The sequence below is a fragment of the Zalophus californianus genome, chromosome 14 (genome assembly GCF_009762305.2).
Source record: "Zalophus californianus isolate mZalCal1 chromosome 14, mZalCal1.pri.v2, whole genome shotgun sequence".
Lineage (NCBI taxonomy): Eukaryota > Metazoa > Chordata > Mammalia > Carnivora > Otariidae > Zalophus > Zalophus californianus.
In genome coordinates, this window is record NC_045608.1 from 58,372,873 (window position 1) to 58,394,035 (window position 21,163).

The 21,163-nt window shown below is 53.1% G+C and overlaps 1 protein-coding gene across 34 annotated transcripts in view; it reads right to left on the reverse strand.

Annotated features, from left to right (window-relative positions):
• CELF4 (CUGBP Elav-like family member 4) overlaps positions 1-21,163 on the reverse strand; it is a 297,038-nt gene that overhangs the window by 204,144 nt on the left and 71,731 nt on the right. For all 34 annotated transcript variants that reach the window (XM_027576211.2, XM_027576203.2, XM_027576187.2 and 31 more), the window contains exon 2: positions 16,820-16,902. In XM_027576211.2, the coding sequence (XP_027432012.1) occupies positions 16,820-16,902 (83 nt within the window). The remainder of the gene's footprint in view (positions 1-16,819; positions 16,903-21,163) is intronic.

Sequence of the window (21,163 nt, forward strand, 5' to 3'; positions counted from 1 at the left end):
GAGGGGGGCGGGGCTCAGGAGCGCCGGGGGCATGGGGTGGGGGGGGGGTGGGTCCTGGATCCTGGTGTCAGGCTGAGTAGCAGAAAGGAGCTGGGCTGGGCTAACAGTCCCGGAAGGGTGGAGGAGGGCTTGGATGTCACCTGGCAGGGGTGGAGAGTCAGAGGACTGCTCACCAGGACTGTGGATGCATGAACCACCCCCTCCCATGTCCCTGTCCACAGCTGGTGTCATCAGGGGTGGTCAGAAAGCTTCTCCTGGGTTCGCCTGCTGCCGTGCCTGAAATTCTGCCCTCGGAGCCCTCTTCATTTGGGTTAACTCTAGCACGCATTTAGCATCCACCTCTGATAGTGCAAGCGCAGTTTCTCCTCTCCCTTGAGGGGTGGGGGGCGGCAGGAGCAGCGAGGCCTTGCTGGTGGTGAGAGGCCATCTCCCGGTCCGGAGAAGCTCCACTGGGGGAACTTTGGGCAGAGCCAGGTGCGGAGCAGCTCTGCTGGTCAGCACTGGGGGAACCACGACTCCTGGACCATCCATCTGGTAGAGTCCTGGCCGCAGTGGGAGGCGGGAGGCGGGAGGCGGGAGTCCGGGGCAGAAGGGCTGATGCTGGGTGGGGGCCCTGGTGGGCAGGCAAAGGAGGGGAGGGGGGAGACGAGGGAGAGGGTGAGGCAAGGAGAGTCAAGGAGGAGTTCCAGGCTTCTGAATCCATTCTGGTTCGATTTCCCCCAAGTCACACAGCTGCCAGGGTTCAGACAGATGCTGTGATTAGCATTTTAATGCATTTCAGAGGACCTTGTCCAAACTGCTCTGAAAATCAGAAATCAAGAGTTTATCTTCAGCTGTCCCTGTAGAGCTACATTCTCTTTCAGTGCCAGAAGAGCCTGAGGAAGAGTGTGCGTGCACACGTACGGTTGTGTGCCCACGTGGGGGCACGTGCATGGATGTCCGTGTGTGCACATGTGCACGTTCATCTGGTATGAGCACACATAGATGCCATGAACCTGGCGTGTGCGAGTGTTTGAGCGTGATGTGTGTGCGTGTATCCGCATCCATGTGCACACGTACGTTTTGCACGTGTGTGCTTACTCTACACGTGCCTTTGCAAGTGCGACTTCTTCCGGGATCATTCACGTAGAAGGAGGAGAGCTTGATGCTGGCTGAAAACAGGTCAGGACTGAGTGACTCGGGCTGTCAAGGTATCTGGGCCTCAGGTAATGGGAAATGCATTTCAAATGCGGCTGGGGCTGCTTGGCCAGATCCCAAAGCCATGTCTGCAAACAATACAGGCCAGCAGTATTTTTGAGCAATGTGGAACTTTGGCAGTTCGAATCCCACGCCCCTTGGACAGTGCTAGTATCCGTGGCCCAGGCTTGAGAGGTTTCTGGAGCCCCAGATGGGGGATGGGGCAGCTCCTACTGGGTCAGCAGAGGGTGGGATTAGGATTGGGAAGCCCGGAGCCCCTCATGACACATCCTGTGCGTGGTGGGCTCCCTTCACCCCCTCTTCCTGCTTCCCAAGGTTCTCCTCTTGCCACCCCAATCTCCCTACGCTTCCCATCTGCCAAGGCTGTCCTGCAACTGGCTGGATGTCACCAGCCTTTCAACTAGCTTCAGGTGGAAGGCATTCTTTCTCCTTCCCGTGTCATGCGCCCTGGATACACCCACCACACTGCCACCCCCCAATGTGTATCTCTCAGCCCCAAACATAGATTTCTAGGATCATCTTCCCAGCCCAGGGGAAGGCACCTGTTCACCGCCCAAGACTGCATCAGCTTTTAGAGACCTAGGTGACACCCCTGGCTCCCTGTCTGGAGTCAGCTGAAACTCCAGATCTTTAATCCTGCCAGATCAGCTCCCCCTGTGTCACAGGGCAGGGGCGTCCACTTTTAGTCTCAGAGGGCCCCTCGGGGTTGTACAGATAGTAACGGGAGTCGGGGGATGCATGTGTTGGGAGGGGGGCCGGGAAGCAGCAGACAGTTCCTTGTGAATTTGTTTAATGTAAATACATCCTCTATTTATCTTTAGCTGTTAATAAATTCATGCATTATTAGAAAATCCCTCATACCAGCAGACCCGCTGCGTTAGATCAGCTCGTTTTAAGAGATTTCCTGTTGGCAGGATTCAAAGCCCACACCTGCAGCCGGCCCAGGCACAAGGATTTAAGTGAACGCCACAGATAATTAGATCAGTTAACCTCACAAATTAAAACAAGCACATCGTATTAGCTCAGTTTATCCTAAAAGAAAATATTAAGTTCCCCCAGATAAATCGTTTAATAAGAATAGAGGAAGATGGCACATACTGTCTTCCCAGAACCCGTGGGCAGGAGCCAGGAAGGGCTCCAGCGGCAGCCAGAGAGTCGGTTTGCCTCCACCGACGGATGGGTGACAGGCTGGGCTCTTGCCCCGTGATCTCATGGGACTTTGAGGAGCCCTCAGGCAGGGTGCTAGCTGAAGCACACGAAACAACACAAAGCTCCATGAGGTTGGAGAGGCATGAGGTGTGTAAGTGGGACCTACCCTACTCTGCCACCTCGTAATGCAGCACAATACCCTATGAAACCCTGGGGGGGGGGTGTTAGAGAATGAGGGTTCACTCCATCAGCGGAGGCTTTCTGGAAGGGCTAAGACACCACCCCAAGTTCCTTCCATCTTCCAGATGTGCACTACCTAAGGAGATCGTTGCCGTCTTTGTAAATTTTGAACTCCCCAAGTCAGACGAGAAAGAGAAAGTGGCTTACTTTGGTGCTTACTTTGCAAGTGGCTTACTGGTGCTCACTGTCACACCATCACTGTGCTAATTACACATGCTTTGTATCTGTTCATTAACGCGGGCTTGGCAGGACATTCACTTGGAAGCACTGTTGGATTGTCTACTCAAAAGTAATAAAACTGCACTGAGCACACCCCATAATATGGATGCTAATGGAAATGGGTGTCTTCCCCAGTTCTTCTGAAGTTGGGAAGATTTACCAGATTTCTCAGCCATGGGGCCTCTTGGAAATGAAGGCTGGGTTGCAGGTGAGAAAGGGCCCAAATGTGGCATCTCAGCAGTGTGCCCCATGTCCATGAACCTTCACAGGCTATATGTGCCCTCTCTGGGCTTCTGTGTCTCCCTTGCAGAATGGGGGCCCGGAGCAGGTGATGTTAAGGCATCACTCTAATTTCTGAGCTTCTCTGGCCCTCAGGAGGAAAACAGGATGGCATGGATGGAACTCCGCTAGCCCGAGAGCAGGAAGCAAGGTTTCCTGACAGTGTTGGACAGAGTGAGGGTGCCCAGGGTTCCAGCGGCTGGAGGAGCACTGAAATTACCTGGGGAGCATTTGCAACATACAGATGCCCAGGCTGCTCCCTGACTTCACGCCTGTGCATGTGCATGCATGGGTATGCATGTGTGTGTGGAAGGTGTTGAACCTCTTTCTTTGCATTTGTTACCAATCTGAATATCTCAGAAACTTTGAGGTGCGGTTAGGTGGTTTAGGAACCTCTCCAGAACTCTCCTGCAGGTGGGAACTGTCCTCCAAGCAGTGGTGGGGGTGGGGGCAAAATGCCAAATTCCCCTCGCCAGCTTCAGCTTCAGTGTTCTAGAGGGAGCCACGTTTCCCTGACGCCCTCCTCCAGCAGGCCTTCCCAGCACCCAGTGAGTAAGTAGCCTCCTGCCACTCTCCCAGGTGTGCTGGCTCGGCCCACTGAGGCTGCTCGGAAAAGGGAGACTCTGGAAGGCTCTCCACCCTCAGGCTCTATTTCTGATGCCACTCTCCCACTTCCAGCCTCTCGCTGGACAGGCACGGGCTTTCCCCCTCCGGAGCATGCTGCCTATCATGGTGAAGCCATCACTCTCCTGCTCAGGAAGATTTAATGACTCCCAGGTACCCAAAGAAAAGAGACCAAGTTGCTCAGTGGGACATTCCAGGCTTCCCCACTCGGGCCCCAAACCTCCTCTGCTTTTCGGCACCCCCTCTTTCTGGGCACCCTGAGCTCTCACAGTACAGTCTTGGCACAGCCTTTCTCCCTCCCTTCCTCTGTTGAGCATGCTCTCACCTCAACAGAATGCTGTCTCCAGCCCATCTCCAGGGGCCCCAAGCCTGCCCACCCTCCCAAAGCAGTGCCCCCAGTGCCCAGTGTGGGCTCACCACCTTGCAGGGCTCCCAGACTACTCAGAGCTCTAAATTTCAGTCCAAACTCACAATCCATTGTCCTCTTAATTGCTTGGCATGTACATCTTTTCTCCTCTGCAGGAGGGAAAGCCCCAAGGGGCAGCAGGGTCCTTGGCCTCTTCTCGCTTCCACCTGCCAAGCAGCACCTAGCACAGGGCCATGCTCCTTGTGGGTGCTCAGGAAACACTTACGAATTGAATTAAAACCCTTCTCTCAGGCCGTGAGCAGTCCCAGCTGTCGGATGCCTGCTGTCAGGGCTACTGGGAGAAGCCAGATGCATATTCATCTCAGATCCCTGGTCGCCCCGCCTTGAAGGGCCTCCTGGACCGTGTGAAACCACGTGGGTGCCAGGGCATGAATCTGCTTCTGCTCTTACTGGTTAGGGTTTTAACTTTTCTGGGCTCCCCCTGCCCAGCTTCCAGGGGTGCTGCCCTTTTCCCAGGGCGGGGCTCCGTGGGGAGTGGTGAGGGAAGTATGGAGGTCTCCCGTGCAGAGCGTGTGAACGATGAGGACAAACTTCGCCCGCACCTCTCCCGGGGGGCACAAAGTAGTGATCCTGAGTCCCTCTCTTCAAGCACAGCCAGGCCTTGGCAGGGAGAGGACCAGCAACCTCCAGGGATGTTCCTGCCACTCTCACACTCGGCTTCCCTTCGTTGGGGTTTGTGGGTCTCCCCATGTGGCCATCCCGGTACTAAGCTATGCAGCTGGGGTGCTTGCTGCTATGCATCACGGGTCAGTGGTCCACCAGACCAGGGCAGACAGGGGTGGGGATGGATCAAAAGGGGCCAAGCAGGGAGACTCGCCCCTCTGGAGGGGAGAGTGGCCGCAAGGATAGCCACAGCCACGGAGAGACCATCACACATTTCCTACGTGGACTCAGGGAGCTCGGGGCTTTGCAGGCAGCACCTCACACTATGCAGAAACAGCCCAGGATAAAGGCACTACTGGCATCCCAGGGTTGAGCTGAAGCACAGAGAAGTGAAATGAATTGCCCAAGGTCACACAGTTCAGAGTGGTGGAGCTGGGTTGGCTGAAATTGGGGTGTGAGCCTGCCCAGTGGCATGGTGGGCTCTAAATCCTGAGGGCCTTCAGAGAAGGGAGAGATTGGGAGGGCAGAGTCATCATGAGCACGACCTCCTGGATCAAGGCTGGGGCACGCAGGCAGGACAGCGGTGTTTGGCCAGGGCTTCAGACTAGGACAGGAGCTGTGGGACCTTGTATGATGGAGAAACAAGTAAAACAGGGAGAAAATCATGGGATCTTGGCTCACCTAGGAGTGATTTGATCCGACGTAGGAACGGCCTGCCTTGCTCTCCTCCACCCCTAGGCTACTCGGACTCCGCTTGAGCACTTCTGTGGCTAGAGGCTCACCTTTTGGGACTGCTCCTGCCACTGGGGTTTGGGGAGGGCTTGGTGGGCCTTCCTCCAACGGCTGGCAGAGGCCACAGGGGAAGCACAGGCCCACCCTGGGGCCATCGCTGACCTTTTCCTTCCCAGCTCAGTCCAGTGGAGCTGAAGCTAATCACAAGGGTAAGTTCTCATTTCTTGGGCAGGCTTTGCACAGAGCCCACGGCCTCACTCCACATCCCTCTACAACAGGCCAGAAATCTGTGCTTCAGTTTTTGAAAAATAAAGTTGTCACCATTGTTGCTGGCCCTGAAAACTGGCTGGGCCTCTTTCAGATGGTATGCACCCACTGTGGCAGCAGACAAAGGGGTGTGTGTGGGGGGGCAATGGCCATGGAATGCCTGTGATGGGGGACAGCTGTCTGTAGGCACAGTGGCCTTTGATTCCTTAATATTTAAGCCACATCCAGAGGCACAGAAAGATACAAGTTCAAGGAAGACACAGATGATGAAAATAAGGGGCTGAAATCTTCATCCCCCCACTACGAATCCCATGGAATTAGAAACCATGTCAGTAGTTGAATAAACAAAACGTGCTGAGTTAGCAGTGCCATGTTGAAGAAACATCTCTGGAACACACTGCGAAACTCCTCTTTCTGACTCAGCCTCCTCATACAAGCAAACCCTGCATGTGTGTGGGGTGGGGCTGCTACTCTGGCCTAGCTTGCTCTTCTGCACCCCCGCACCCCTCTCTATGAGGGCGGGGCAGCAGACTCTGCGGGCTCCTACCCATTAGCCAGCCCCTCTTCTCCTTCATGAACCAAAGTACAGGGTTTTTTTCATGGCCGATATGAAATCCCCTTTCCCAGCCTGCCTTGCAGCTAAGGTGACCACAGGACACAATTCTGGCCAATGAGACATACACTGAAATGTACTGGGGAGGGGCCTCTGGGAAACCTTTTGCATTTTTGATAAAAGGGACAGACGCAGCTGGGCTTATTCTGCTTGATTGTGGATGCGATGCATGGAGCTGCGGCAGCCATTTTATAACCATGAGGGAAGAGACTCTGACATTGTTATGCTGCCAAACCTCAGACTCTGTGTTATGCAAAAAACCCAAGTTCCATTTGTGAAGCCACCAAAGTCAAATGTATTTCTGACAGGATAGTCACTGCAACTGAGGTTCAGAGAGTTTAAGTAGTTTCCTAAGGGCATACCGTAAGGATCCAGGCAGAGCTGAAGCTGGAATCTGATACTGCTTTCCACATAAGAGTAATGCTTTCCGGGGCGCCTGGGTGGCTCAATCGTTGGGCATCTGCCTTTGGCTCAGGTCATGATCCCAGGGTCCTGGGATCGAGCCCCGCATCAGGCTCCCTGCTCCGCGGGAAGCCTGCTTCTCCCTCTCCCACTCCCCCTGCTTGTGTTCCCTCTCTCGCTGTGTCTCTCTGTCAAATAAATAAAATCTTTAATAAATAAATAAATAAATAAATACTAAGAACAAATAATGCATTTTAAAAAAAAAAGTAATGCTTTCCAATCTAAAGGCAGATATCCTATGTGGTGACACTTAGAGGGCCACTGCCCTGCCTCACACGGCCCCCGGGGGCTCTAGCACTGGTGCCTGAACCCCCTGTGGGAACAGCCTAATCTTGGCCTTAGGTGACAGGGACTGAGGAAGACAACACTATTCCTGCCCATTGTGAAGCTCTTGTTTTCCACGCAGTTGGTACCACAGGATTCAGTGGAAGGTACACGGGCTTTGGAGCCAGACCTCTCCCTGGCCACATGACCCCAAGGAAGCCCCTTTACCTCAGTGTCCTCTTCCATAAGATAGTGCTAGCCACGCTTCCTTGAGAGCACCTGTGCAATGCTGTCTTGACCAAGAAGCAGGATCATCCTTGCAATGTGTCTGGCACATGGTGAGCACTCAGTGAATGGTAGTTGTCATCATGGCTGGAGAGACAGGCTTCTGTTGTCTTCCCTCCTATTCGGGAGTATGGACTCAGCAGCCAGAGCAGACCTGCAGCAAATGCAGGCCGTGCCCTGCCCACAGCCTCTTGCTCTCCTCACTGCAATGACCTGGCCTCACTTCCAACTGCCAGTACCTGCACTTGCTGTCTGGGGGCTTTCTTGGACCATGGCGCCCACTCCTGCCCACCATGCGGCCAGCCATGGAGAGCTGGGGAATTCATGATCCCTGCACACATTCTCAACCAAAGACTGGTGGAAATTGGTATATAAATACCCCAGTTTCCTAACCCCTTGGGTGGGTGACCCTGGGAATTGTGATCCACACTGGGGCTAGAGGCCCCAGTGGGACGAAGTGCCACTCACAGTGAAAGCTAGTCTGCCTGATAACACACCCTTTATTGATTTCTTTCCCTCCTGTCATACTTCCTCACTTTCTATTCATGTTTCCTGGGGTCACTACCTTAAAGAAACCACTTGCACTCAAATGTTTATCTAGAGTCTGCTTCTGGGAGCATTCAAAATAAGGCATTATCTTTCAGAGCCTGAAGTTAGGCCAGTGGCCATCAAATTTGTGTGCACATGAATCTTCCAGAGATCTTGTTAAAATGCAGCGGGGTACAGTGCATTTTAACAGTGACTCAGTCTGGGGTGGGACCCAAGACCACATTTCTAACAAGCACGCTGATACGCTGGTCCTAGATACACACTTCAGCCAGGGTTTAGACTCCAGTGTTCTTGACTCTGCTCAGACATGGGGGAGAGCAATGTGGCTTAGAGCAACCTGGGAGAGCTTGCTAGAGGAAGTCAGGCGGGGTTAATGTTAAGTCTTAAAGTCCGGGAAGACTGTGGGGGTTGAGCAGCAGGAAGCGGGCTTTTCCAGAGAGGAGGGAAACTGGGGATTGCTGGGGCCTGAAGCCATGCCCAGAGTGAGCAGAATACCAGGGTGACTCATCTGCCTGTGACTGGGGCCTGCAGGCTGTATGGGCTGGAGGTTCTGGAGAGCAGCGGTGTGAGGAAGATCTTCTCATCCCTAACTCGGGAGGAAAATTCAGACTCCTGGCTCCCCAAAGTCTTCCCTCCTTACTGCCTTTCTGATTCTCCTCCCTTACACACACCTAGATTCTGTCTCGCCTCCATGGAGCCCTTTCTGGTCATTTGCTCTTTTTTTTTTTTTTTTAAACGTTTCATTTATTTATTTGAGAGACAGAGTGAGAGCATGAGCAGGAGGAGGGGAAGAGGGAGAGGGAGAAGCAGACTCCCCACCAAGCAGGGAGCCTGACGCGGGGCTCCATCCCAGGACCCCGGGGTCATGACCTCAGTCAAAGGCAGACGCTTGATGACGGAGCCACCCAGGTGCCCCATCTTGATCTTCTGAAATGTAACAGGACGTATGGTCCAAACTACACACTTGACCATTTTATATTTTTATTGTCCTGTGACTATTTCACATATGAATTAGGATCCAACAGATTTTACTGTAGCAATGGACCCTGTGGTCTTTCACACTCACATCATTGTTTTGTTATTCATAATAACTCTTGGATTATTTATAGCAATGCATAGCATATAAAGCACATACGATTTCATTATAGAATTAAGAAAGAGGTCCAGAAGGTCAGGTGGCTTGTCCCAAGTCATCCAGCTGGTTGGTGTCGTCACTACAGGCTGTAAGTGCTATAAGTGGGAGGAGTGGAGTGTTTGGCATCACGTTGCCTCCTCCGGGCTGAACACAGAGTTGGGCACACCCAGTCCACACGCTTTGTACCCACTCAGCCATCGGAGGCAGGAGCCCTTGCCTGGTGCCCCCTGGTGGTCTGGTTGAGAACACTGCAAATGCCTTTGATCAAAACACATTTGAACCATAATGAACTGGGGTCCTGAGAGAACTCATCCCCCTGAAGTTCAGCCCTTTTCTCTTTACAACAGGTATTTTCACGAATAACTGAAGAATAAGGAACCACACTGCTTTCTGCCATCATCACCCAGGGTTGCCCATCTTTGCCGGGACGTGGCAACCCACCGTTTGATAATGACTCTTTATTGGAGTCAAGAGTCACTTGCCAGAAACATGGGGACACCTTCCCACCCAGGCCAGTGTGGGCAGTGTAGGGGAGGCAAAGGCCTGGGCGGGAGGACTTGGAGATGTCTCTGTGGGAAGGGGAGTGAAGAGTCTCTGGGTAGAAGCAAGGGAGGTGGACTGGGGCCGCGGCCTGGGGTGGAAGAGAAGAGGCAAGAACAGAAGGTGCCTGTCTGGCACTTGCTCTCTGGATGTAAGGCCTTGCTGACCTCCCCCTGGGAACTCTGGTGTTCCCGCCTGCATGATGTGCTCTCAGCCCCAGCTCTCCTATCTGTGGCACCGTCTGAGACGCTGCCAGATCTGCCTCCTGGCAGGATGGGGATCCTGCAGAGGGAAGAGCTGGAGAAACCCCACCCGTGGGTGGGCTGCAGATGCCACCACAAGGAAATCTGCAACTCCTTTCACTCAGATCACAGATTCCATGACCGGAGATCGCTGGTGACCCTGTCAGCTGTAGAACCACGTGTGGCCTACAGATACACGAGTGTATGTGAACAGCCAACCTTCCACCTAGAAGTGAGCTTTGCTCTCTTCTGCTGCCCATCACTCCCTCCGAGCTTTCGCCCCTTAACAAGCTCTCCCACCTCTGATACTCTAAGGACCCCTGGGCTTGTCCCCCAAGTGAAGAGAACCAGTGAACAAAAGAGAGGAAAGCTTGGGGCATCCCGGTGGCTCTGTCAGTTAAGCATCCAACTCTTGATTTTGGCTCAGGTCTTGGTCTCAGGGTGGTGAGATCGAGTCCCTTTGGGCTCAGTGGGGAAGTCTGCCTGATATTCTCCCTCTCCCTCTCCCTCTGCTCCCTCTCAAGGCCTCATTGTGTGTTTTCCACCCACCCTTGGCCCTAACACAGAGCCTAGGGTCCCTTGTGGTCCCTTGGCACTAACTGACATTTGGGGCCAGATAATTCTTTGTTGTGGGGCTGTCCTGTGCATTGGAAGATGTTTAGTAGCTTCCGGGCCACTACCTACTAAATGCCAGTAGAGTCTCCAGACAAAATCAAATGTCCCCTGAGGGGCAAAACTGCTGTCCATTAAGAGCCAATGCTGTAAAGGGACAGACAAATAGTTCCTTTTAGGAAATATGGGCAAAAAAGGAAGATCTGTCATTCATTTCCCCAAGAGAGAAGGAAAAAATCGAGGCCAGGGCGAGATGCAGAGCAAGGACTGATGGGACCCCTCCTCCCCCCACTCCTCGCCATGACTCCAACGCTTTTGAAGACTTTTCCTCCCTGCCATGGAAGAGCCATAAGGTTGCCCATTTCTCAGTGTTATGGGTTGAACTGTGTTTCCCCCCGAAAGAGTTGAAGTCCTAACCCTCACCCAGTACCCATGAATGTGACCCTGTTTGAAATAGGGTCTTTGCAGAAGTAATCAAATTTAAGATGAGGCCATATGACTGGTGTCCTTATCAGAGGGGAAATTTGGACACAGATGTGCACAAAGGGAAGATGACCATAGAAGAGCACTATCTACAAGCCAGGGAACACCTAAGCCTCCCAGAGATGAGGCGAGAGGCCTGGAACAGATTCTCCCTCACAGCCCTCGGTAGGAATCAACCTTGCCCACAACTTGATCTTGGACTTCTAGCCCCAGAACTGTAAGACAATAAATTTCTGTTGTGTAAGCTTCCCAGTTTGTGGTACTTTGTTATAGCAACCCCCAAGCTAATACACTCAGTAAGAAGGACAGCAGGACAGAGGAGCTGGAGGTGTGCAGGGATCTGGCTTGTGACCCCACCATGGGGAGCAGAGACCCATAACGGTGGCAGGGGCTGGGGGAGAAGACGCACGTGCTGACGGGACCCAGGCTCACTGCATAGAGAAAAACACCAACACTGGGCCCAGAGGACAGACAAGTGGAAACACATCATATCTCTAAAACGAAACGCTTTGATTGCGCCAATCACTAGAAGTTGTAAAACTACCCTGAAGAATCAACAGCCTCTGTACATGCTAACTACATCCATCATAAATTCGTCTTTACTTTCTGTTATCGTATCACTGTCTCTGGGGACCCCTGGTTTGTCATCATTTGCCCTTTATAATTTATTCATCTTGTTCTTGCCTGCATCCTTTCTACTTATCATTCATCTTTACAGTTGTACATAAAATTGGATGGCTCCTTCCATAGCACGGTTTTCAGGAGGGAGATGGGCCTCATCAGGGAAGTCCCAGGAAATCTGGAGCAGGTCCCACTAGAGTGTCCGAGGGTGTCCAGGTAGAGGGAGGGTGGACAGAGGGAGAACGGGGAGGGCATGAGGGAGGGAGGCAGAGAGGGGAGAGCCAGGAGAGGCGAGGGAGAAGGATCAGTGAAGAAAGGGTGGAAAACGAAAGGGGAGAAGAGGAAGAGAAAAATGACCAGAAGGGAGAGAAAGGACGAGGAAACGTGCATACAGAGAAAAGGGAGAAAGAGAAAGAACGGAAGGCGAGATGGGACCTGGGCAAAGGAAAGACCGACAGAGGAGGCGTCCGGAGGCTGTGGCCGCGAGGGACGGCTAGCAATCCAATTAGGGTTGTTTTGTTTTGTTCTTTAATTTTCCATTTTAACGTCTTTCCTGGTACACTCAAAGAAGGTCACACTGAATTTCCATAGAAATGACTGGTCCTGAGTTGCAGGGACCTGCGTCTGGAGGTGTGATGGCAGTGATGCTTGATGTTGCACGTCTGCTGGGCTGAACCCAAGGCTGGGGAGACAGACAGAGAGGAGTGTGCTGGTTTGCTTTGTATTCTCGGGTTGCTGGAGTGAGGGCACAAAAGCCAATCTTTAACTAGTGAATTGGAACTTTAATGTTTACCAAGCAGATACAGCTCCCACTCTCCCCACCCCCTCCTCCCCTGGCCAGCTCCCTCTCCTCCCTTCTTCCCTGTCTACTCCCTCTTCTGGCTGCTTCCACAGGCCTTCTGCTAACTGAACCTAGCTCTTCCCCCTTAGCAGCCCTGGTGAGGAGCCCTTTCTGCTGTCAGAGGAGCAAAGTGCTGGCCACTTCTGGCCATGTTGCCTGGTTTTCCTAATCCAGTCTCTCCCCAGAGGCCCTACATTTCTAACTTCGGAAACAGATGGGGTCTTCCTGGAAGACAATTGCCTGCAAAGTCCCAAAGGCACGGGAGCTGGGACTAAGTAGCAGGGGACTATTTTAAGGAACAGAATTCTTTCAAGAGGTCCCCTGTGCACACTCAGGCCCCAGGGAAGTCTCCGAGTGGACCTCTCCAGCCCAGCTCAGAGTTCCTGACCTGTCATGCATGCCTTGTGTCCAGGCTGATTCTCAGACCACTGTGCTCATCTCACATACCTGTCTTCCTCCCAACTCTCTATCCCCAGCTTGCCCATATCCTGAACAAAACCCTTGAGCAACTCCTATACCCCATAGTCGTCTGGGTCCCCCCGAAAGCAACTGGTAGTGCTAAAACAGAGAGATGGGTATCCTGGTGTTGGTCCTGGCTTGGTCATTTGTTAATTGTGTGACTTTGGACAAATTGTTTAATCTAAGCCTGGGTCTCTCCATGTGTGGGGGATAATCCTGATAACTTCCTCATAGGGTAGCTGTGAAGATAAAATGAGGTAATGGAGGTAACATTCTTGCTTCATGCCCATTGGATAGTAAGTGCTTAATAAATATTAGTTGTTGTTATTGAGCAACTGTCCACACTACCCATTTTATAATAACCTGCTGTCTTGTAGTGTTGATATTTCTGGCATGTGTGGCTTCTGTCTCTAACTTAATAGAAACCTCCAAGAGGGGTAGGGATGAGTTTTTCTAAACATAGTTATCTGCCAGGATGCCTAGCACAGTGCCCGGCACACACTCAGCAAACACTTGTTGATGGATTGAGAAACTGTCCCATGTTGACTGTACCTTACAAATAGGGGAACAAATCTTGGATATGGAAGAGGGTGGGCTGAAGAGGGGCAGGGGGCCAAGAAAGAGAGATCAAGAGTGTGAGGAAGACAGAGATGGAGAGTTCAGAAAAGTGGAATCACTCTGCCTAGATCCTGGCAGAAGATACTGCTCAAAAGGACCCTGATGAGCTTTTATGGTTTAGTAATGTCATTCTAACCAAGTCATGCCGAACTCAAAAACAATAATCCATTTGTGACAGTGGTGCAGGAATGATTCCATCAGCCATCCCAAGGACTTTGGATAGGCTGGTACCCGGGGATACTGACCTCTGACTTCTAAGAATAGCCATTGCGGAATGTTTTCTGAGCTTTCACTTACCCCTAGAGAAATGTCAGCTCCCTTCTCAGTCCCCAAATGAGGACCTATATTGAAGGTCACCTCTAGTTCTGCCTCTGTTGTTTTATTGTTTTTAGTGATGGTGCTGTGTGTGTGTGTGTGTGTGTGTGTGTGTGTGTGTGTGTGTGTGTGTGTGTGTCAAAAATGGTACTGTTTTCCTTGCTGCTGACAGGCGAGCTCTGGAACTTGCTGGGAAACAGAATGGGTTGCCTGCACTACTTTCTCCCCTCTTTTTCTTTTCAGTGAGAAAGTGGAGGGCTGGTTTTAATGGATTGATTTTAATGGATTTTGAAGTCTGGAAAAGTGCCTAAATTGCTGAGGTTACCAGTTTTCTAGGTGCTTTTTGTGATTGCTTTCTCCTTAGTCAGACACACAGTGCACTCACTGGGGTACCTAATGTGGTCACCCCAAACAAGAAGAGGTGTCTCTCTGCCACCCCCTTCACCAAACAGGTGAACAGGAGCACAGTCTCAGTTGGTGGAAATACCCATTATTTGGTTGGGTGACAGTATTTTGCTTGGCCCTGTCCATGCATTCGCCAGCATCACGCTTTCTCTGATCTCAAAGGAGAGAACCAACCAACAATAATAACACCCGTTCTGCTTTCTGGAATCCACTTTAGAGCATAATTTTATTTGGTCATTTTGTTTTTCATTTGTTTCCATGTGGGTTTGTGTGGAGACAATGTGCCCTGGGAAGTTTGAGCTTCAATCTTGTCTTTTCTCTCTGTCCCTCCCCCTACAGGCTGTGCCTTCCCTGAGAATTGTGATGAGGTCTTTGAGGCCACGAGTCTCCCTGTGAGGCCTTTGAAGAAAGAACAGGCATTCCAGGCACTGCAAGGGGACTCCAGGCTATGTTTTAACCCCACCATTGTCTTCTCCTCACCCCTCCCATCTCCCAACATACATTCATGTTTCTTTTTGTCCTTTCTCCCAAACTTGCCCAACTTGTCTTTGTGATTTCAGAAAAATGCCACTGGATCTCCCAGTATGAAGGATTAGCGCAGATTATGGGGAACAGTGTTAATTATCGGTGGAAGGGGGGCTGGCGCGTCGCTCCAGTGTGCTCCTGATTTCCCCTGGGCCTTTCTGCCTGGTAATAAGCCTGCTTTAATCTGGCAGGCCCCTTGGTGAAATCAGCACCACGGACAGTGGTATTGATTGCTTCTGAGAAACCATCACAGCTGCTCAACCAAATTACCTTTGATATGTGACCTTTAATGTAATTACTGCAACATCAAAGTATTTCTATAAATTATTAAAGAACTAATACACTCCATCATTTAGCTATTCTATTATATGTAAAATAAACAACCACAAGTTAATGTTAGATCCTGAACAATCCACACTTGCTACTGAAATTCTCCCAGTCCCTGGTCTCTCCCCCTTCAAAATCCTGAGTCTCTCCCTCCCACCTTCTCTTTCTGTTTCCCCATCTAATTCCCAGCTTTTAGCCATCACGAAACTCCCCAGCAATCTCTGTCGGGCTGATGAAGGGCCTCCCAAAACAATGTGGTATTTTCTATTCCATTTGGGTGGCTCTAAAATATCTATCACAATCTCTCCCAAAACAAAGTACCATAAACACTTTATTAATCAGCACAAACCTTTCTCAGAAGCCTTTGATTATCTTACAATATGGCTTTATGCTTCACACATAACATGGGGCGATGTGGAGCATATTTCTGCCATCTTACAGAGGGCACCCAGAAAGTAATTACTATAATATATGTTCGTGTAGCCGCGCTACTAAAAAACCAACTGGGGAATGGCCACCGTGCCAGAGCCGGGCTCCACACAAAAACCTGTGTGGTGCACGATTTCCATACATTTGCATCCGCGGGTATGTTATTAAGATGACTCAGCCCCGTGCTTTGCAATCACAAGTACCAAAATACAATACAAAGGCTGTCTTAATGGAAGGAAGGCCCTCCCCTCCCCTAAATGGGTAAAAAAGAATCTTTGATGCAAAGGAAGGCTGCCCCGACCCAGGGTTGCATTTTCTGTCTACCTGGTTAACCTTTCCCGCTGTGGGGCAGAAATGGAAACGTGTGTTTACATACGGGTTTGCTCGCTAAGAATGTAAACATGCATGTGTAAACACCGGTGAGCATACATACAGGATACACGTGCTCCCCTGCAGTGTCCATTGTATAAGCTTAACCACGGTATATTTGTAAATTCTTTAAATAATGCCCACAAACACATCTTTCCATAAATTTATCTTTAGATACTCGGTGAGCCGTATATCTACCCACCCCCCAATCTCTGTGAACCCACAGGAGAGACCGCGCAGACCCTTGACCCGAGGAACACTTCTTATTTTATGGTGATGAACTAGCCTCGATAATAGCCATGGCTGATATCACACGCAGTTAGGGGGGCCATAAATAATTCTCTTCTCCCCCGCACAGAAGCTATAAACCAGGGCTGAGGCGCGATAGTTTATCAAAGACGAGGGCTGGCTCCTTAAATAAACCGCGGTGATCTCACTTGCGGCGCCGAGCCTGGGCAAGGAGGCGCCCCCTCCCGCTCCGGCCCCCACCCCAGCCCCAGGAACAGTCCGTGTCCGACGTCGATCGGCGGGCGCTCGGGCGGCGGGGCTACCCGGGGCCCCGTGGGGCCGGCGGAGGCAGCTCCGGTCGCCGGTGACACAGGACACCCTGCGTCCCCGCCGCGGCTGCCCGCGCGGGCAGAGCTCGGAACAGGGACCCGATCGGAGGCGTCCGGAGGGCCAGGGGAGGAGCCGCGCCCGAGCTCTGCGGCCGCCGCCGAGTTCGCCCCCCGCCCGGGATTCCGTCGGGCCTGGACGGCGCAGTGCGGAGGCCGCGGGGCGAGCTCGGAGCCTGGCGCCCACGCGCACTCGTCCGGGCCCCGCGCCTCCGGGCTTCTGGGGGCGCGGGGGGGCGGCGCGCGAGCTCCCGAGCGGAGGCAGGCACGCGCCCGGGCCCGCGATCCCCCCGCCGGCCGCGTCACAGCCCGGCCTCCCGAAGTCGCCCCCTGTCGGCGCGTCCGTCGCTCGCGCCTCGGCGGGCGCCACTTACCCCGGGCAGAGTCTTCTGCTCGTGTAGCGCGCTCTGGGCCTTCAGCGCTGACTCACGCTCGCAGTAGGTGAGGAAAGCGCAGCCTGGGGAGGGAAGCAAGCGCCGAGAAGGGTCAGTGGGGCGCCCCCGGGCCGCCGACGCGCCCTCTCGCCGGCCCTCCAGTCTCGGCCCCTCCCCGCTCTGGGTCCCTCTCCCCACCTCTCTCTCTCCTGTGCACTCCACTGGAGCTTTCTTGCCTCTCCGTTTTCCTGTCTGTCTGCTTTTTGTCCCTCGCGTTGCTTTTCTGTTTTGCTCACTCGCCGAAGTCTCCCCACCCTGCATCTCCCCCCCCACCACACCCCCTCTCCCCGCGAGTCCCTTCCTGTCCCTGTGCTCTGGTGCCTCGGCCTTCTCCCTCCCTCCTTCCCTCCCTTCCTCCCCCCAGGGTGCTGTTCGGTCTCAGCTTCAGCTCCAGCACCTCCCGGAAGGGGCAGCTTCCTGCTCTCACCCCCAGCACCTCTAGTCCCATTGGACCATGAACTCGTTCTGGCCCCTTCGGAGTGCTGCCGGCTGCTCCATCAGGGATGATAGAAGGACCCTCTAGAGCTGCCCCTGCCGAATAAAGTCTCCATCTGTAGGGAGGACCCCAGGCCTGTCTGTACTAATAAAGTGAATGGGGCTGTCCCTGTGCCCCCTGCCGCCCCATGTGCAGTGATATCTCCACACCCCTCCAGTCAGAGGGCTTCTTGGGCATATCTAGCCCACCAATGCTCAACACTGGACCTCTTGCTCTGCGTCTAATTCCCTGGGCGGCCCTGGCAAATCCCGTCTCCTGTGTGGCTTCAGTCTCCTCATGTGTGCACTGAGAGGACTGACCCAGTGGGCTCCAGGGTCACGCCAGTGTAGTTTTCCCCTTAAGTGACTCTGACCGTGCCTCACCAGGGAATCTGGATTTTACAGAGCAATGTACCTAACTCAAGGGGGGGACTCTTAATGCTGGCCCTTCAGGCATGGTGACAAAGCAAAGAGCACGCTTGCTAGTGGGAGAGTCTGGCAGTTCCCGCAAACTGCCCAGGGTCAGTGGCCTCTTCCTCTGCCTGAAGAGATGGCTGAGCATGGCTTCGGAGGCCTGTAAGACCCAGGCCATAAGGGAAGTCAAAAAGCCAACTCTGGCCAACAGAAGGCTTGAATCTCCTGGGGAACCAACCCCTCAAGCTTTCCAAAGGCACCCCGAAGCCTGGCCACCTCCTTTGTTTCCCAGTCTTCTTTCCCTCCAGTGCCCTTTGTCTTTGTTCTCACGGTCTTCTCACCTGGTATGCCTTCTCACCCCATTTTCCCATCTTCCAATCCCCACCATTTTTCAAGAATCTGATCAAGTTCCACTGACTCCAAACAGCCCTTCTTGACTGCTCTAGTCCATTCCAAGCCAACCTCACTTTTTGACCACCCATTCTCATGGCCATTTGGTAACTACTTCCCAAGTGCTCACTGCGTGCTAGGCTCTGTGGCCCAGGCCCTCTTCCTGTGAGGTCTGCAGGCTGGTGGTGCCTACACCAACCCTTGTTACCAGGCTTTCTCTGGCTTCTTGCTCCCCGGGAAACAGTGCTCTCAGCATCCTGGGCACAGTTCCTTCCTCCTCCACCACCCAGTGTGTGTGTGTGTGTGTGTGTGTGTGTGTGTGTGTGTGTGTGTGTAGGGGGCAACCCTTCCTTCTTTTCCAGTATAGAAATTGGTCCTGCCGCCCACCTTCAGAGAGGAGATGGAAGGGAAGGTATGTGTGAAGGGGACAGAAAGATAGGAGGAAGGAAGCAGGGAGAGAGACGCATGAGGCAGAAACTCTCAGCAACCTGTGGGCTCTGTGCCTTCCCCACCTCCAACCCTTGCCCCTGGCTGGGAGGACCTGGGAGCGCCAAGAAGCCCCTCTCCCACTCCATCCCATCCCTGCCCATCCAGACCCCAGGTCACCCCGCCTTCTCCCCCCTCCGGTCCAGGCAGACGGTTATTGATGGAGACACCAGGGGACTGAAATGAATAGCGGTCAGAGGCCCCCATGACGTCCTCCCTCGTGCTGTTGCCTGCCTCTCTGGGGCCTCTTTCCTCCTGTCCCTTTCCTGGCCTTGTCCTCTGCCTGTGCCTGCCTGCAGCTGGGAGGCAGCCGCTGTCTTGCTTCAGGCAGGCAAGCCAGCTAGGGACAAGGTCAGGGGCAGGTGTGGACAGGGGAGAAGGAGGAAGGTGGTGGGAGGAAAGGGGAGCAGGGAGGAGAGGAGAGGAAGGCCAGGAAGGGGCGGGGGAGGAAGAGGGGGAGGGAGAAAATGACCACATCGTTGTGGTCCCGGATGTCAGATAACAAAGAGAAAAGATCCCAGGAAAGAGAAAGAATCTGTTGCTTCTTTCCAGCTTCCAGGAATTTCTGCCAGTGTTTTTGAGACCTCACAGCCGCTGTGAACGAGAATCTTTGAGGGAACCCCCAGACCCCATGTGACTGTCCCTGACATCTCCACCCCTTGACCTCACCTCCTTCACTTCTTCCTTTTGCCTACCCCTTTGCCTCCTTCCTATTTCTCAGCTCTGCTAGACACACTCTTAGGACTTCTGCATTGATTTACCCCGCGCTCTGCGTGCTTGCTCCTTCACTCCCCTCAGGCTTCTGCTTGAAAGTGACCTAGTGCTGCCCTTTCTGACCTCCTTTCACACAGCCCTCCTCCCCACCCTCCTCTTTGACCCCTTGTCCTGTTTACTCTTCTCTTTGGCACCCCACTGAGCTATTAACATTACATGTTCGTTCCTTGATTGGCAGTTTCCCCGCCCTCCGAGGGAGGTCAGGGACTTGCTCCTGTCCCATTCCTGCTTGGTTCTCAACGCCCACAACAGGGGCGGGACCTCAGTACATATTTGTCAAGAGCACCGCATCCTGCCCAGCAACTTGTGCAGGGCCAATAGGTGGGGGGCATGTATCCTCATCTATAAAAGGGGAGAGCCATCCCCCTCAAAGGTTTGTGGGGAGACCTACCAGCCAATGAGTACTAACAACCTCAGCAGAGGTTGTGGTCAGGAGATCAGAAGGCAGAGTCCCTCCTTCTGTCCCTCTGAACCTCTGCCAGGAGGGACCAGCCTTACAGAGGCACTGGTTGGGGCAGACCCCCAGGCCCTTCTCAAGGGCTCTCTTCAGCCAGTCCCATGCCACAGCTCGGCTTGGTTCGGCTCACTATGTCTCACTAGGGCTTTTTTTTGTTTTGTTTTTAAGCAGATACAGACAAGCAGCTATTAACCGCTGACTCCAGCATGCAGGAAGGGACTGCATCTGCTCCCTTGTGGAGGGCAGAGCCCTGGGTGGCAACCTGGCAGGGAGGGGGTGGCTTCGGAAGGAGAGTTTGCCCTCACAGGGTCCTGCAGAGCATGGTGGGCGTGAGGTGGAGGCTCAGGTGGGACTCAGAGTGGCCAGGGGAGGAGAGAGTGCCCAAGCCTCACCCACTGGCACTCACTGGCCTCTCATGTGTAGGGCAGGGGGATGGGGCACACAGAACCCTACTCAGAAACGCTAGTTTTGACTTCCTGGTGCTCATTGCTGCTCCTCACCGGAGTTGTGGAGTTGGGGAGGGGGCTTCCAGCTGCAAGGGTGTGGAAGGGGGGGCCTCAGTTCAGTGGTCACCAAAGCTGTCCTGCTCACTCTCTGTGACGTGCTGTGCTGAGCTCATGTGTCCCCAGAGACACATCTGTGAAGCCGCTTGGGAATTCACAGTCTATTCAGTCTCTTCAGGAAATGGGATTCTGTCCCGGAGCAGCTGCCTACTGAGTCAACAGACCCCAGGAGAGGAGGCTAGACCAGGCTCTGCACCTTGAGAAGGTCTGAGAAGGGAGCACCTCTCCCTGGGGATGGGGACGGTGGCCCAGCATTCCCTCCCCGGCCCGGCCCTACAAGGGGGCTCTTCCTTGTGCTCACAGAGAGAACAGGAGTCCACTGTGGCTGTTTGGAAAAGCAGAACAATTGAAAAGCACCGGAAGGTCTCTCAGTGCAGAGATGGTTTTATGTTTCAACTGTGGAATACTCTACAGCAGTTAAAATGATGAAATGGTCCTAAATGTACCAGCATGGGAAGCCACAGTCAGATGCGAAAAGCAAAGTCGTGAAACACCATATGCCGTGTACGTGCAGTGAAGACATAGTCCATTAGTTCCTTGTGCACCCGAATCTGTATTTACACCATGGCACAAAGTCTAGAAGGTGTCACACCAAGCTGAAAACAGGGAGTCTGTGGGAAGGTGGGGCATGTCTCCCATAACATTAACCTTTTTTGGTTTGATCGACACAGAATGTACTCATGTATCACTTGCACAATTAACTTTAAAGAAAAAAAGCTTTGCTGA